Genomic DNA, 14051 nt, shown 5'->3' on the forward strand with positions numbered 1-14051 from the left:
ATGATGTGGTTTCATCTTAGCTTGGGCAAACCATGCAGTATTTAATACATAGTAGCAGAATATTTACTATTGAAGCTTGAAAAGATGTGAGTTCTTTGTGTGCAACCTTTCATTTATGCATGTGAGAGGGTTATCATTTTTTTAAATATTTTTACATTGTAGTACTTGTTTTGCTTGTTGGTGGTGTTTGCTTATTTAATACATTCTGTCAAGGACAGAAAAAAATAATTTTTGGTTAAAGAATAATGGGATCTAAGTTAGTAATTATTTAGAAATAAAATTTAAATAAGAAAAAAAAATAAAGTTACCTAATTATTTTTAAGAAAGACATTTCATAAAACAAATTTAAGATGTTTGATTGCCACCTTTAATGAAGGCTTTAACTGTGTTGTCTATTGAAAGCCAAAATATGACATGCTTTTTGAACCAACATATTTGTTCTTTTATATGATTCCTTCCTCATTTAGCTATTTCAGAAATTATTGGTGAAACTACCTTCTAAATACCTGGATCAAGATGGAAATAGAAAGAGAAATAGGGCAATTTTCATCATGCACTGCTGACATGAGAAAGGGCTCCTTTCCTGCCTACTCTTCATTCAAAGAGTTGAAAGCTGTATTATATACTTGTGTATGTGCTCCAAGAACCGTATACCTGCCCAAAGTCAGAATCATGCATTTAACCATGAAATAGAATTCCATGTTACGTGGTAGTATCTTTCTAGGTTTAAGCTCTTGAGTGTAGAAGTTAGTGAAAGTTCTTGTATAATCAAAGTCACTTTATTATTCCTTTTAGATTGTTCCTGAAGTTTAGTATACATAGTTTTATGTCTTCGATTCTATAGGGTCATGTTTTTGCATGTGAAAATTCAAAAGCTGCTAGCTAGACTGGGGAAAGAAATGAAGGGAATTTTATAGGTAAACCTGGCCTTTCAACCATCCTGTCTTTAAGAAAATTTGAAACACCTGATACAGAAGAGACTATGGGCTGGGATTCTGAAGCTTTCCTAATTACCAGCAGGGCCACTTTATTTTCTTTTTTAAATATCGAGCCTCTAAATTTAACATAGGCTGATGGATTTATTTTTTGTTCTGAGGATTAAAGAAGAAAGTGTGGGGATAAATTTAGCACCTAACTCAAGTGCTGTGCAGTGTGGCTCTACTGTACTGAAGAGCACCAATTCCTTCGCACCGGCTTTGTACCTACATACTTGTCTCTTTCCCCTGCGTCTTCTCTTTACTAAATCTAGATACGTTACCCATCATGTCTTGTAGATGCGCGTGCAATTTATAAGTTGCTGATTCTGTTTCCTAGGCTAAGTCATGTTGATGGAAATTAAAATGTTTACTGTCTTTGTCATAATAATAACTGACACTGAAGGAACCAGCATTTGCAAATGACATCTAGGCCCTGCTGTCATCTACAGGGATTCATTTTCCTTTGGTGTAACGTCAGGATTTCCACAGAAGCTGAGCCGGTTGCTACCATTACAGATTAAAATGAGAAGTATTATGCAAAATTAATTTTCAAATAAGTCACAGTTGAGCCTAGAGGAAAGTGAGACAGGCTCATTTACACCCTGATGTAGATGTTGACAGTACCGCGGCTTTCTACAGGATAGGTCTTCCCAAGTTGGCTTAAAATCACGTATGGCCTGAGTTGATAATGGCTGAGTTGAAACAGGATTGTGGATATATAGGAATTCATAACAGTATCCTCTCTTTGTACAAGTTTCACGCTTCCTATAATAAGGAAGCAAAGAAACATATACCTTTTGGCCTTGTTGCACCCTTTTCACCCATAGGAGCTCATGAAAAGCCCACAGCTCCGTCTCTGGGGTCTAACTGGTCTGTCTTTGAATCTCAACTCTACCATGTAAGGCTGAGTAACCATGGAAAGACTGGGTTGTTACCTTCTGCCCTTCTGTGTCCCCATCAGTAAAGTGGGGATAACAGTAGTATCCAAGTCAGGAGTTGTTTTGACGATTAAATGAGGTGCTACATGTCCAACGCTGCCTGACACACAGCAGGGGCTCAGCAGAAGGTAGCTATTGCTTCCCAATTTAGATTAGAGCAAAAGGCTTGCAATCCTATGCAGTTATGGTTTGCATCGCAAGCACAGTCACAGGCATGGACATATAGGACATTATTTCCTGTCTCAAGAAAGGCAGTATGTATAGTAAAAGAACAATAGTCTAGAAGTTAGCCCCAGTGTGTGCCTTCTTGTCGCACAGTTCTGTGCAAGTCACTTTTCCTCTGTGGTAAGCCTTGTAGAGAAGGGGTCTAGGTTTCCGATCAATATTTGTTCTTTACTTCTTCGTGCCATTACACGTAGAGACAAAAGTATTTTGTTTAAAAGTCAATTCGGTGGAATCACTGGGAAGAATTATAAGACATTGCCGAACAGCATTTTAATGGGCATAGGCTCTAGGCTTCAAATTCTAACTTTGTCACTTAATAGCTAAGTGATCTTGGACAAATTAATTTCCATTGCCTGTTTTGATTTGTTTATTATTTATCAATAAAAAGAATGTTTGCGGGGAGCCTGGGTGGCTCAGTCAGTTAAGCCTCCGGCTTTGGCTCAAGTCATGATCTCATGATTCGTGGGTTTGAGCCCCGTGTCAGGCTCTGTGCTGACAGCTCAGAGCCTGGAGCCTGTTTCAGATTCTATGTCTCCCTCTTTCTCTGACCCTCCCCTGCTCACGCTGTCTCTCTCTGTCTCTCAAAAATAAATAAAAAAACATTTAAAAAATATTTAAAAAAAAGAGTGTTTGCATAGGCAAACACCTGCTATTTAAAAAATATATTCCTACCACTAATACTAATAAATGAACATAATAGCCATTAAATTAATTCACTGAATCATCAAATAACTGTTGAGTGTGCACAATGCACTAGGCATGATTTAGGATACAGCAATGAGCAATACACATGAAGTGCGTTCAATCACAGATAATAAACCAATGGATAAGTAACAGATATCAAGTGGTAGTAAGTGCTATAAAGATAAAATAAAGCAGGGTAAGTGGTGTGGAGAGCATCTGGTAGTATGCTGAGGTGGAGGCTAGATGGCTGTGTTTTGGATCTAGAAAGGGTCCAGATAAGGTGATATTTGAAGCAGAAGTACCAGGAGAACCATGTGACCCTCAGGGGGAAGAGCTTTCCAGACAGAGGAAATAGAAGGTACAGATGCAGGCTGCCTGGCTGGCTCAGTCAGAGGAGCATGCGACTCTTGATCCCTGGGTCATGACTTTGAACCCCACGTTGTGTATAGGGATGACTAGAGAGAAAAATAAACTTCAAAAAAATAAGTACAGGGGCACCTGGGTGTCTCAGTGGGTTGTGCGTCCGACTCTTGGTTTCGGCTCAAGTCATGGTCTCATGATTTGTGGGTTCAAGCCCTGCATCAGGCCCCACTGCTGTCAGTGCAGAGCCTGCATGGATCCTCTCTCTCCCTCTCTCTGCCCCTCCCCCACTATGGCCGTGCTCTTTCTCTCTCTCTCTCTTAAAAAAAATAAGTAAACTTTAAAAAGAATAAATACATAAATAAAAACATTTAAGAGTACAAATGCAATAGCCCAGAGGAAGAAATACATGTACTTAACCATGGGGGAGGGGGAGGGGCTAGTGTCTTTGAAGAGTGAGTGAGGGGGCAGGCTGATGACCAGGGTAGAAGGAGGCCTAATCCTAGGGTTCCTGGGTAACTCGGTAGGTTAAGTGTCAGACTTCAACTTCAGCTCATGAACTCATGGTTAGTGGGTTCGAGCCCCATGTTGGACTCTGTGCTGACAGCTCAGAGCCTGAAGCCTGCTTCGGATTCTGTGTCTCACGCTCTCTCTTTCCCCTCCCACACCTGTGCACAAGTGTGCACTCTTGCTCTCTCAAAAATAAATAAATATTTAGAAGAAGGTTTTTTTGTTACTTAAAAAAAGGAGAGAAGAAGGTGGACTAATCCTAAGGCCCTGAATTTGTTTTGGATTTTATTATCAAGGAGGGAAGAAGCCGTTGACTAGTTTTTATCAAGGAGTGATATGTCCAACTAGGGTTTTAAGAGATTTCATCTGGAGACAGTGTCAATAATAGATTGCAATGGGGCAAAGATGGAAAGAAAGTGTTTGCCATAATCCTGGCCAAAGAGGATGGATCGCTCTCTGTTGAGAACTGGGTAGATTCTAGATGTATTTTTAGAGATGATTGCACATTTAGGGTTGCCACATGACACCTGTGTGTGAATTAGAACAGGAATGTGGGGGTTGGGGGTGGATGTTTTCCTGCTAAGTGCCTAAGAACCTGATGACACCTCTGTGTGTTGAGCATAAGGTGTCCCTTCTTCTCAGCAAAACTGGGATCAGGAGGGACAGGCTATTTTCCAGCACATACTTGCACCGGTGCCCCAGGGCCCTTGTATAGGGCTACAACCCTGGTCTTAAGAGGGAAGATAAAGGTGGCTCCAAAGTTTTGGGCCTGCACAGTTAGAAGTGGAGAGTTGCCATTTGCTGAGATGGAGGAGGCTGCAGATGGTGCGAGCTTGGGGATGGAAATTAAGAATTTAGTTTATAGTGTGTTAAGCTTGGGATGCATATATTCGAGTGGAAAGATCAATAGGCAGTTGAATATACAAGTTTAGAAGTAAGGGGTACCTGAGTGGCTCATTCAGCCTCTGATCTTGATTTACGCACAGGTCATAATCTCATGGTTCATAAGTTCAAACCCCGCATGGGGCTCTGTGTCCATAGTGCAAAGCCTGCTTGGGATTCTCTCTTTCTTCCTCTCTCTTTGCCTTTGTCCTGCTCATGCTTGCTCCTTGCTCTCTTTCTCTCTCTCTCTCAAAAATGCATACATAAACTTAAAAACAACATGTTTAGAAGTAAAAGAAGTTAGAATTGGGATATAAGTTTGAGATTCATCAACATATGAATTATTATATGCATATTATAGATAATATATATGTTTAATACACAATATATAATATCCATAATTATTCACAAAAATAATGTAAAAAGAAAGTATTAAAACAATTCCTATAAGTACTCTTAAATTTTATTTTTTTATATTGAGTTTTTGGTATTGCTATTATGAGCATATACTTAGGAAAACAATTCAAGTGACTTTTAAAAATGTAGGATGAAATAAGTCCATATGCTCATTACTTTACTTCCTATTTCTAGAGGTAGCCAGCATTAACAGTTTCTTTTGTATTTTTCTAAGATTTTGTATGGATAGAAAAATATATATAGATACAGATATAGATATGTATATATCTGGGTATATTTGCTTTTATATAAATGAGGTCATGTTATATGTACTGTCTGCAGCATGCAGTTTTTGATTTTGTCAAATCTCCACAAATGTCATACTGTACTTCCAGCAACAGAGCATAGAGTGTTTTTTTCACCATGTCTTAACGAATAGTGGACATAACCAAATTTTTTTTTAAGTTTATTTATTTTGAGAGAGAGAGCAAGGGAGGGGTAGAGAGAGAGGGAGAGAGTGAATTCCAAGTTGCCACACTGTCGGCACAGAGCCTAGCATGGGGCTTGATCTCAAGGTTTGTGAGATCATAACCTGAGCCACAATCAAGAGTCTGATGCTTAACCAACTGAACCACCCAGATGTCCCTGGACATGACCAAACCTAATCATTGTCAGGCTTATAGTCAAAACATAATAACTAAAAAAATTTATATATTTTCTCTGTATGTTCACTGGTCTTTCATATTTCTTTTTCTGGGAGCTGTCTCTTCATGACCCTTGTACACCTTCCTGTTTTAAAATGGTTTGTAAGAGCTTTTTGTGTATTAGAGATTGATCTTTTGTTTGTACTAAGTATTTTTTCAAATACATCGTGCCTTGAGTCATTGCTGCAGTGGGAAAGCAAAAAGTGTAGCAGTCAGAAGAGGGGACTCTGGCTGTTGAATATCCTGGGGGCAAATTATTCCTGTTTCTCCCTCATTACTTCCTTGTCCCCTGTCTGCCCCCTTCCTGTCCTTATCTCTCTTCTCTCTTTTATTTCCAATGTCCTCTGCCTTGTGTGTGCATATACAATTTTTTACCTTGTAGACTTAATGAAAATTATCTCTCAGTCTTTTAATTTTGTGCTTTAGTAATATGAAGCGTCTTAACCTAACATGGCATAGGACCTCATAATAGGTCTGAACTTGGTGCTGGTACATGAAATATATTTCCATAATTATGTCTAGGTTTTCATTATAATCAATGGGAGAAGAGAAGGAGAAAGGAGGAAGAGTCAACTGTGTACAAGATATGAAGGGAAGCCTGTGTGATTTTATCTCTTTGTCTTCCGTGGGAGGCGGTTTTTATAGCTTTCATTTTTATAGATGAGAAAACAAACTCTAAGTGAAATTCAGAAACTTGCCCAGAGTCACATGCTTAGAAATTAAAATGTTGGTGGGGTGCCTGGGTGACTCAGCCAATTAATTGTCCGACTTCACCTCAGGTCATGACCTCACAGCTCATGAGTTTGAGCCCTGCATCTGGCTCTGCTGACAGCTCAGAGCCTGGAGCCTGCTTCAGATTCTGTGTCTCCCTCTTTCTCCTTTTCTGCCCCTCTCCCGCTTGCACTCTGTCTCTCTTTCTCAAAAATAAGCATTACAAAAAAAAAAAGAGAATGTTGGACTGTAACAGGTCAGTATGCTTCTGTTGATTACCAACTCTGCATTTTTTCAGTGTTTTTTTTCCCCTCCAGGTTTAATAGAAATATATCCTGAAAAAATATTCTGATGTATCAGTATTTTTAAGACTGAACTGATAGAAGGGGTACCTGGGCGGCTCAGTTGGTTGAGTGTCCAACTTCAGCTCAGGTCATGATCTCACCATTCCAGGGGTTTGGGCCCTGCATCAGGCTCTGTACTGACAGCTCAGAGCCTAGAGCCTGCCTCAGATTCGGTGTCTCCTTCTCTCTCTGCCCCTCCCCCATTCATACTCTGTCTTTCTCTGTCTCTCAATAATAAATAAATTTAAAAAAAATTTTTTTAAAGACTGAACTGATAGAAGATTATATTAATTCATTCATCTGCTCATCTGTATTAGATTATTAGATTGGTAGCCATACTCTTGATCTTAGCCAAAAGCCCGAGAAGCTATAGATCGATAGCTATAAATATAAAAATACATTAATACATTTAGTACCTTTGGATCAAATTATTTGACAAGAAAAAACACAAAGTAATTCATATGTACCAGTGAGGCTTATGCATTATCATTTTTCAGTCTGACTCTCTGGTGTGCCTGTTTCAATAATTATTCCAAGCATCTTTCAGTTGTGCTATTTGGAGGGGTCTCCAACTATGACCTTGGAGATGTAACCCCTCATGTGGGTTGTGGCAGGATTTGAGGTGAGTGAGCATTTAAGTCCTTGGTCTCTTCTCTGCAGGCCTACAATGGGCATCACCAAGCCTTGGAAGTCCTTCTGCAGTCGCTGGTGGACCTGGACATCAGGGATGAGAAGGGCCGCACTGCTCTGGACCTGGCTGCCTTTAAGGGACACACAGAATGTGTGGAAGCACTTATCAATCAGGGCGCATCCATCTTTGTGAAAGACAATGTAACCAAACGAACCCCACTTCATGCCTCAGGTGAGTCTTGTCAGAAGTCTGGTTTCCCTAGTTTTATGGCCAAGTAGAGGATAGCAGCATCTTCTTTCATCCCAACTTGTAAAGTATACGTTTTCTTTCTACATCAAATATGCCTACAGTCTTCCAAAATGCTTTTGGCCTACTAGCCACTTGGAGATGACTAGTGTTTTATGGCCAGGTAGGCTTTGGCCCTCTTTGTTTAGAGAACAGTTTTAGGTTCACAGCAAAATTGAGAGGAAGGTACAGAGATTTTCTATGTACTTCCCGTCTCTGTCTCTCCCCACATAGCCTTCCCCATTATCAGTATCCCTCACCAGAGTCATACACTTATTACAATTGATTAGCCTGCAATGACTCATCATAACCATCCAAAGTCCATAGTTTACATTAGGGTCCACTTATTATACATTCTATGAGTGTGGACAAATGCATGATGACATATACCTGGCATTATAGTATCACACAAAGTATGACGTTATAAATACTGTCCTAAACACCTTCCTACACTGTTGGTGGGAATGTAAACTGGTGCAGCCACTCTGAAAAACAGTGTGGAAGTTCCTCAAAAAATTAACAATAGAATTCCCCTATGACCCAGCAATAGCACTGCTTGGGATTTACCCAAGGGATACAGAAGTGCTGATGCATAGGGGCACATTTATCCCAATGTTCATAATAGCACTTTCTACAATAGCCAAAACATGGAAGGAGCCTAAATGTCCATCACCTGATGAATGGATCAAGTAGATGTGGTTTATATATATGCAATGGAATACTACTTGGTAATGAGAAAGAATGAAATCTGGCCATTTGGAGCAACGTGAATAGAACTCAAGAGTATCATGCTAAGTGAAATAAGTCAGGCAGAGAAGGACAGATACCATATGTTTTCACTTATAAGTGGAACAGGAGAAACTTAACAGAGGACCAGGGGGGAGGGGCAGGGGGAAAATAGGTAGGAAGATGGAGGGAGGCAAATCATGAGAGATTCTTGAATGCTGAGAACAAGCTGAGGGCTGATGGGAGTGGGAGAGGGGAAGGAGGTGATGGGCATGGAGGAGGGCACATGTGGGAATGAGCACTGGGGGTTATATGGAACCAACTTGACAGTAAACTATAAAAGAAAAAATTTTTAAATTAAAATAAATAAATAAATACTGCCCTAAACACCCTCTGCACTCTTTCTGGCCTTCTTAACTCAGAAGAGAGTTCAGAACTTTAACCAATGACTATCACAAAAATTTCTAAAAAGGAGGCAAGGTGTAATGTGATCTTCAAATGAGTCATATAGATAAAATGACACAGCATTTTAAAGTATAAAATTAATGGTATTTCAGGACTATTTCATAAAAGGTGACATAAGAGAGCATCATTCTGCCCATCTAAATGATGCTTCTTAGCTTTTGCTCTGATTCTTGATGCATCAGGTGTAAAAATAAAGACTCCTAAAAAGTATATGCAAATATACAAAAAAAAGTAAGTAATTTGCCTTTTCTGAGTTTTTCCTCCAATATACATAAAACTCTGTCAAGACATTTCTGGATATATACACAGATAGGAAGGTAATGTGGAAGAACCTCTAGCTCAGCTAAGGCATAAATTCCTTGGGGTCAGAAATTCAATGATAGCAGCCTTTGATCAGGTTAGTAGATATTGGTTGTTGTTTTTTTTGAAGTTTATTTATTTTGAGAGAGAGAGAGAGTGCACACACCTCCACATGCATGCGCACATGAGCCAGCAGTGGAGGTACAGAGAGAGGAGAAGAGAGAGAATCCCAAGCAAGCTCCACATTGTCAGCACAGAGACTGGCACAGGTTTTGACTTCACAAACTATGAGATCATGACCTGAGCTGAAATCAAGAGTTGGATGCTTAACCATCTGACCCACCCAGGCACCCCAATATTGTCTTATAAAGAGAAATAACTATCATACTCAGACCATGAAATAATGGGTGAATTGAGAAATCAATTTTCAAAAAGACTTTATAATTTCTGTTATTTGGGAAAATGTTAGATCTTGTGGCACTATTTCTATGTATATCCCTGAATTTCTAAACCACCGAAAAAAAGCAATATGGAAATTAAAAAATCATGGTGTTACCCAATTCTCTGGAAATAATTGTTCCTGGAAAAATCTTTAGCCATGAGGTCAGTAATGGATAGTATGGTTATAAATTATAAATTCTAATTTCCCATCACATTTAGTCTTTTTGGAATTCTTGGTAACATTGTAAAGTATCATCGCAAAGTTTGGTATTTTAGGCATCTTGGTATTACTACAAAGTTCAAATTTAGTTCTCCTTTTTAGAGATTAGTTATCTATTATTACGGCAAGCATCCTGCTTTAGCTACCATGTACCGTACTTCCTGACAATTACAAAAGGCCTGTTTTGATTGTGGAAAATTGTCCTTGTTAACAGGTAAACAGTGAAGGATAGTCATGGTCACGCACTGGCCACTGTGATATAGGCTGTGGTCTAATGGAGCCCCCTCGTGGTCGAGATGACTCGCTCCTTTTGGATTTCCCCAATATCATTCATTAAAAAAATGCAGGCTATCATTTGACTCTGTTCTCCACAAAATGTCTGCTGTGCAGAAGCTTTAGCTTGTGCTTCCAGAATCCTTTTCAACTCATTTGAGAGGCCAATTGGTTTTTGTTTCAAATCCTGGGAGGACTGTGAGGGGCAGGAGCCAGGATGGATATTAGAGGTTTTGGCACAGATCACTGCATTGACAGTTGTGGCCTTTGAGCAGTACGAAAAATGGCTGTCACTCACAGCCAGGGAGAGGCTGAGCTGGTCTGAGACAAAGCTGGAGTTGGCAGGCACAGCCGAAGGAGATGTTAGCATCTTTTTGCTGAAAGGCAACTGGGGAAAATGTAGTGTGTGGGAAGCCAATGAGAATTCTAGTTTGGCGACACTTCTACAATAGAGGGGAATTATAATTAACTGAGGGCTATTAGCTACGTTCAAAAGGCTACTTCTACACCACCCGACCCCTGCCAGGAGAAAGCACCACTGTAGAAGTTGGTTTGTTCTCCATAATACCAGGGGAGTGATATGAACTTAGATGATCTTGTTGTCTTTTTCTGTGTAGCCAAAGATCAGACATCTTTGGAACTATTATGATTATGAGTATTTAATGAATAGCAAGTTGATATAGAAAGAGGAATCAATCAAAATATACTATACCTGCACCTTCAAGAACCCATTGTCTGTAGTGTGTAGTGATTATTTCTCTGCCAATCATTTCCTTCTAAGCATACATTAAATTCTTGCATATTTTTCCAGTGGTAATAGATTTAATGTAATTTTTAAAACAAAAAAACAACAACGGTAGTATTTCGCCTATACTCTAGTCCACAAAATTTCCTCCTGAGATACATAAATGGAACATTGCTGAATGAGCTGAATGCTGTGGCCTACAAAATGTGGGCATTATTCCTGTAGTTAATTTGAGTTGTGTCGATGAATGTAAGCTAATTCTAATATGCATTGTCCCTGAAAAATGTGTCGTTGTTAAATTAGCATTCTCTCACGACTGGCATGCAATAAAAAGAACTATAAAATGCAGCTCCTAGAAGAGCCTTTATTAACCTAACATAGCTGCATCTATTCCCCTCTCTCTCCACAGCCATAACGCGGCGAAGGCATTGTGTTTTATGGTGTTCTCATTGTTCAGAGGGGAGAGGAGGTCACATTTAGAATTTTACACATATTTGTTCTCATCCTATTCCCTCAGTGGTAAGCCATGTCTTTTGTAAGGCTGTGGTTGTATTCAGCAAACTGGAGGAAAGTACCGTAGCCCAGCGGATTATCGTCCCAGGAGGCTGGCTTCCCAGCCCAGGGGGCACCACCACTCCCCAAAATAGCAAGCTTGTTTTTGGCCCCAGAGGGTCAAGGCCCTGTGGTCAGCCCACATCCGGTTGGCTGGGTGAGAAGAGGGAGGGGCAAGGCAGGTGCTGGAATCACAGCTCAGCCAGGATTGGAACAGAGGGTCCAAAGGGACAGGCAGGTGGCAGCCAGAGGAGCCTGAGAAGGAGATCCTGGAAGGCAGATAAACCTAGGGCTGTAGTTTGAGGAACTCTGGGACAGAGCTGTCCTCCAGCGCAGGGAGCACATCCCTGAGTCTCCTGGGAGCCTCTGTTCCATCAAGGAGCACTGACCTCAGGGCTGGGTACACCTTTCCGGTTTGAGGTTTTAAATGACCACTAATCAATTAGAATGATTTTCTTTTCTACTTCTAGATGTGCAGTCTGGGAGAAAAAGAGGCAGGATCTGTTTGTATCTCCTTTCCTCCCTTCCTCTGCTCCCCTTTCCCTCCACCCCTCCCATCCTATTCTACTCCCCTGTTCTCCCTCCTCTCCCTTCTTCCTTCTTTTTAAAAATGGCTAGAGGCAGGCTGGACACAGGGCTATATAGAATTGGGTGCTTCTCTTAGAGGAACACAAAGGATAGTGAGCTGAAAATTGAGGAGAGGTTATCAATCCCACAGAAAGATCGTCATTTATAAGACGTACACTCTCAATGCAGGGAAAAGTGAGGTGAAGACCCAAGTGCCCTAATGGAAAGAAAGGGAAGATGAATTGATTAGTAACAACCATTGGAGCATGATGTGCCCAGCAGCTAGCCCAAGCTTGAAACGTGGGTATCTGTCAGCAGCAATTGAAAACCACAGATTTGAAGTCTAAATAAATTTCACCTTGGAAGGATACGTGTAGTGCTGGTCTGTTAAAAGAATGTTCATTATTTTCTTTTTCAGTAATTAATGGTCACACACTGTGTTTGCGGCTATTACTAGAAATTGCAGACAACCCAGAAGCAATTGACGTGAAAGATGCCAAAGGACAGTAAGTATTCTTAAAACTGGTCCGGGGTTGACATTTCAGTCACAACAGGTAACTGGTTACTTCTTCAAACAGCTAGGAGGGCTGATTGCCGGCTTCTGGTGTGGGGTATATATTTGAGTGAAATTAATAGTTGGGAGTCCTAGAATAATGAAGGGTCTTTTTGCTAAAGTATATATCCAAGAGAAGTATGGGGTTGGGGGGTGCATACCTTGATGAAAAAGAGCCAACTTTTGTGGCCAGGTGTCCTGGCCTTTCTTTAATTTGTCTCTTCTTTGTATTCACTTTTACCCTCTTCTAAAGCTGCTGCATTCTCACTTTTTATATTAATAATGACAATAGAACAGACCTCAAGAGGTTATCTCTATCATTAAAAAATCCTTCATATTTTTATCCTTTCTGAGTTTGTTTTTCCAAAGTATTTTCCATCTGTTAGCTTATTCTCCCTCCTAATCTTCTCTGGCAAATAGGAAATGCAGAGCAAAACACAAAGCACTGGTGGCTCACCCCAGATAAATGAATCCGTGTCAGAGTTCGAACTAGGACCTCACTTCCTGGACCCCAGCACTTTGTTTTTTCCTCTGGACTTGTCAGACTTTTCTTCACTGAAGCTTTGCTTAAATAAAATCTTGAGCAGAAGTCCAACATAGGAAACTGTGAAAGTAGAGCTGCAATGCTAGAGCCAAGAGGGTCTCCTCCGTGGACACACTCCCTACTCAGTGTTCGGTGAATGCTCCACAGTCCTGAAAATGATGGGAAGGAACCCTGTACTGATCATTCCACTGACACCATTCCACATGCTTTATAGAGACCAGAGTGGGAGCATATAGCTTGTTCCATGGGGTATACAGCAAACTGGGGACACTCAGAAAATATTAAGCAATTGTAAAGGAGAGAGAGAAAGAGAGAGAGGCGGAGGGAGAGGGAGAAAGAGAGAAGGAAAAGAGAGATGTCTTCCTTCTATAAGTGATGTGGTTTGGGTTTCCCCCCTATCTTCTTTTTTAAAAGCCTAATTTATTTCTCTCCCTAGAACCCCGCTGATGCTCGCAGTAGCGTATGGACACATTGATGCTGTTTCATTGTTACTTGAAAAGGAAGCAAATGTGGATGCTGTTGACATCATGGGCTGCACAGCTTTACACAGAGGGGTATGTACCTCTCCCTCAGCTTCAGTAAAGCAATTTCGTGGTGAGCTGTTTCCTCTCCCCCCCCATACGAATTTTTAGTAAAAAGATTATTTTCTAAGATAACTAATACACCTCAGTCAGTCAAAAAGAAATTACAGGGGCGCCTGGCTGGCTCAGTCAGTAGAGCATGGGACTCTTGATCTCAGGGTCATGAATTGGAGCCCCACATCAAGCGCAGAGATTACAAAAAAAAGAAAAGAAAAGAAATTACAAAGTCTTTTGCAAAGGCAGAATAGTGGCAGGTATTCTTAGATCCTGCTCTTCAGCCCTCATTGTGGTAATAGATACATGAACACCTGCTGTTGCTAGAATTGGTTCTGCTTTGTGATTCTATGCACATCATACAAAATTTGCAAAAAAAAAAAAAAAAAAAAAAAGCAAAGCTTAAAGAAGAAAATCACAATCACCAGCACTTCTACCTCCTG

The 14051-nt window shown here is 40.4% G+C and overlaps 1 protein-coding gene across 8 annotated transcripts in view; it reads left to right on the forward strand.

The window, feature by feature from the left end:
- Nucleotides 1–14051, forward strand: part of ANKRD44 (ankyrin repeat domain 44) — a 313931-nt gene that overhangs the window by 272928 nt on the left and 26952 nt on the right. For all 8 annotated transcript variants that reach the window (XM_029934164.1, XM_029934167.1, XM_029934169.1 and 5 more), the window contains 3 exons: nucleotides 7392–7593; nucleotides 12355–12442; nucleotides 13470–13587. In XM_029934164.1, coding sequence (XP_029790024.1) covers nucleotides 7392–7593; nucleotides 12355–12442; nucleotides 13470–13587 — 408 coding nt within the window. The remainder of the gene's footprint in view (nucleotides 1–7391; nucleotides 7594–12354; nucleotides 12443–13469; nucleotides 13588–14051) is intronic.

This window comes from Suricata suricatta, chromosome 3, assembly GCF_006229205.1.
Source record: "Suricata suricatta isolate VVHF042 chromosome 3, meerkat_22Aug2017_6uvM2_HiC, whole genome shotgun sequence".
NCBI classification, from domain to species: Eukaryota; Metazoa; Chordata; class Mammalia; order Carnivora; family Herpestidae; genus Suricata; species Suricata suricatta.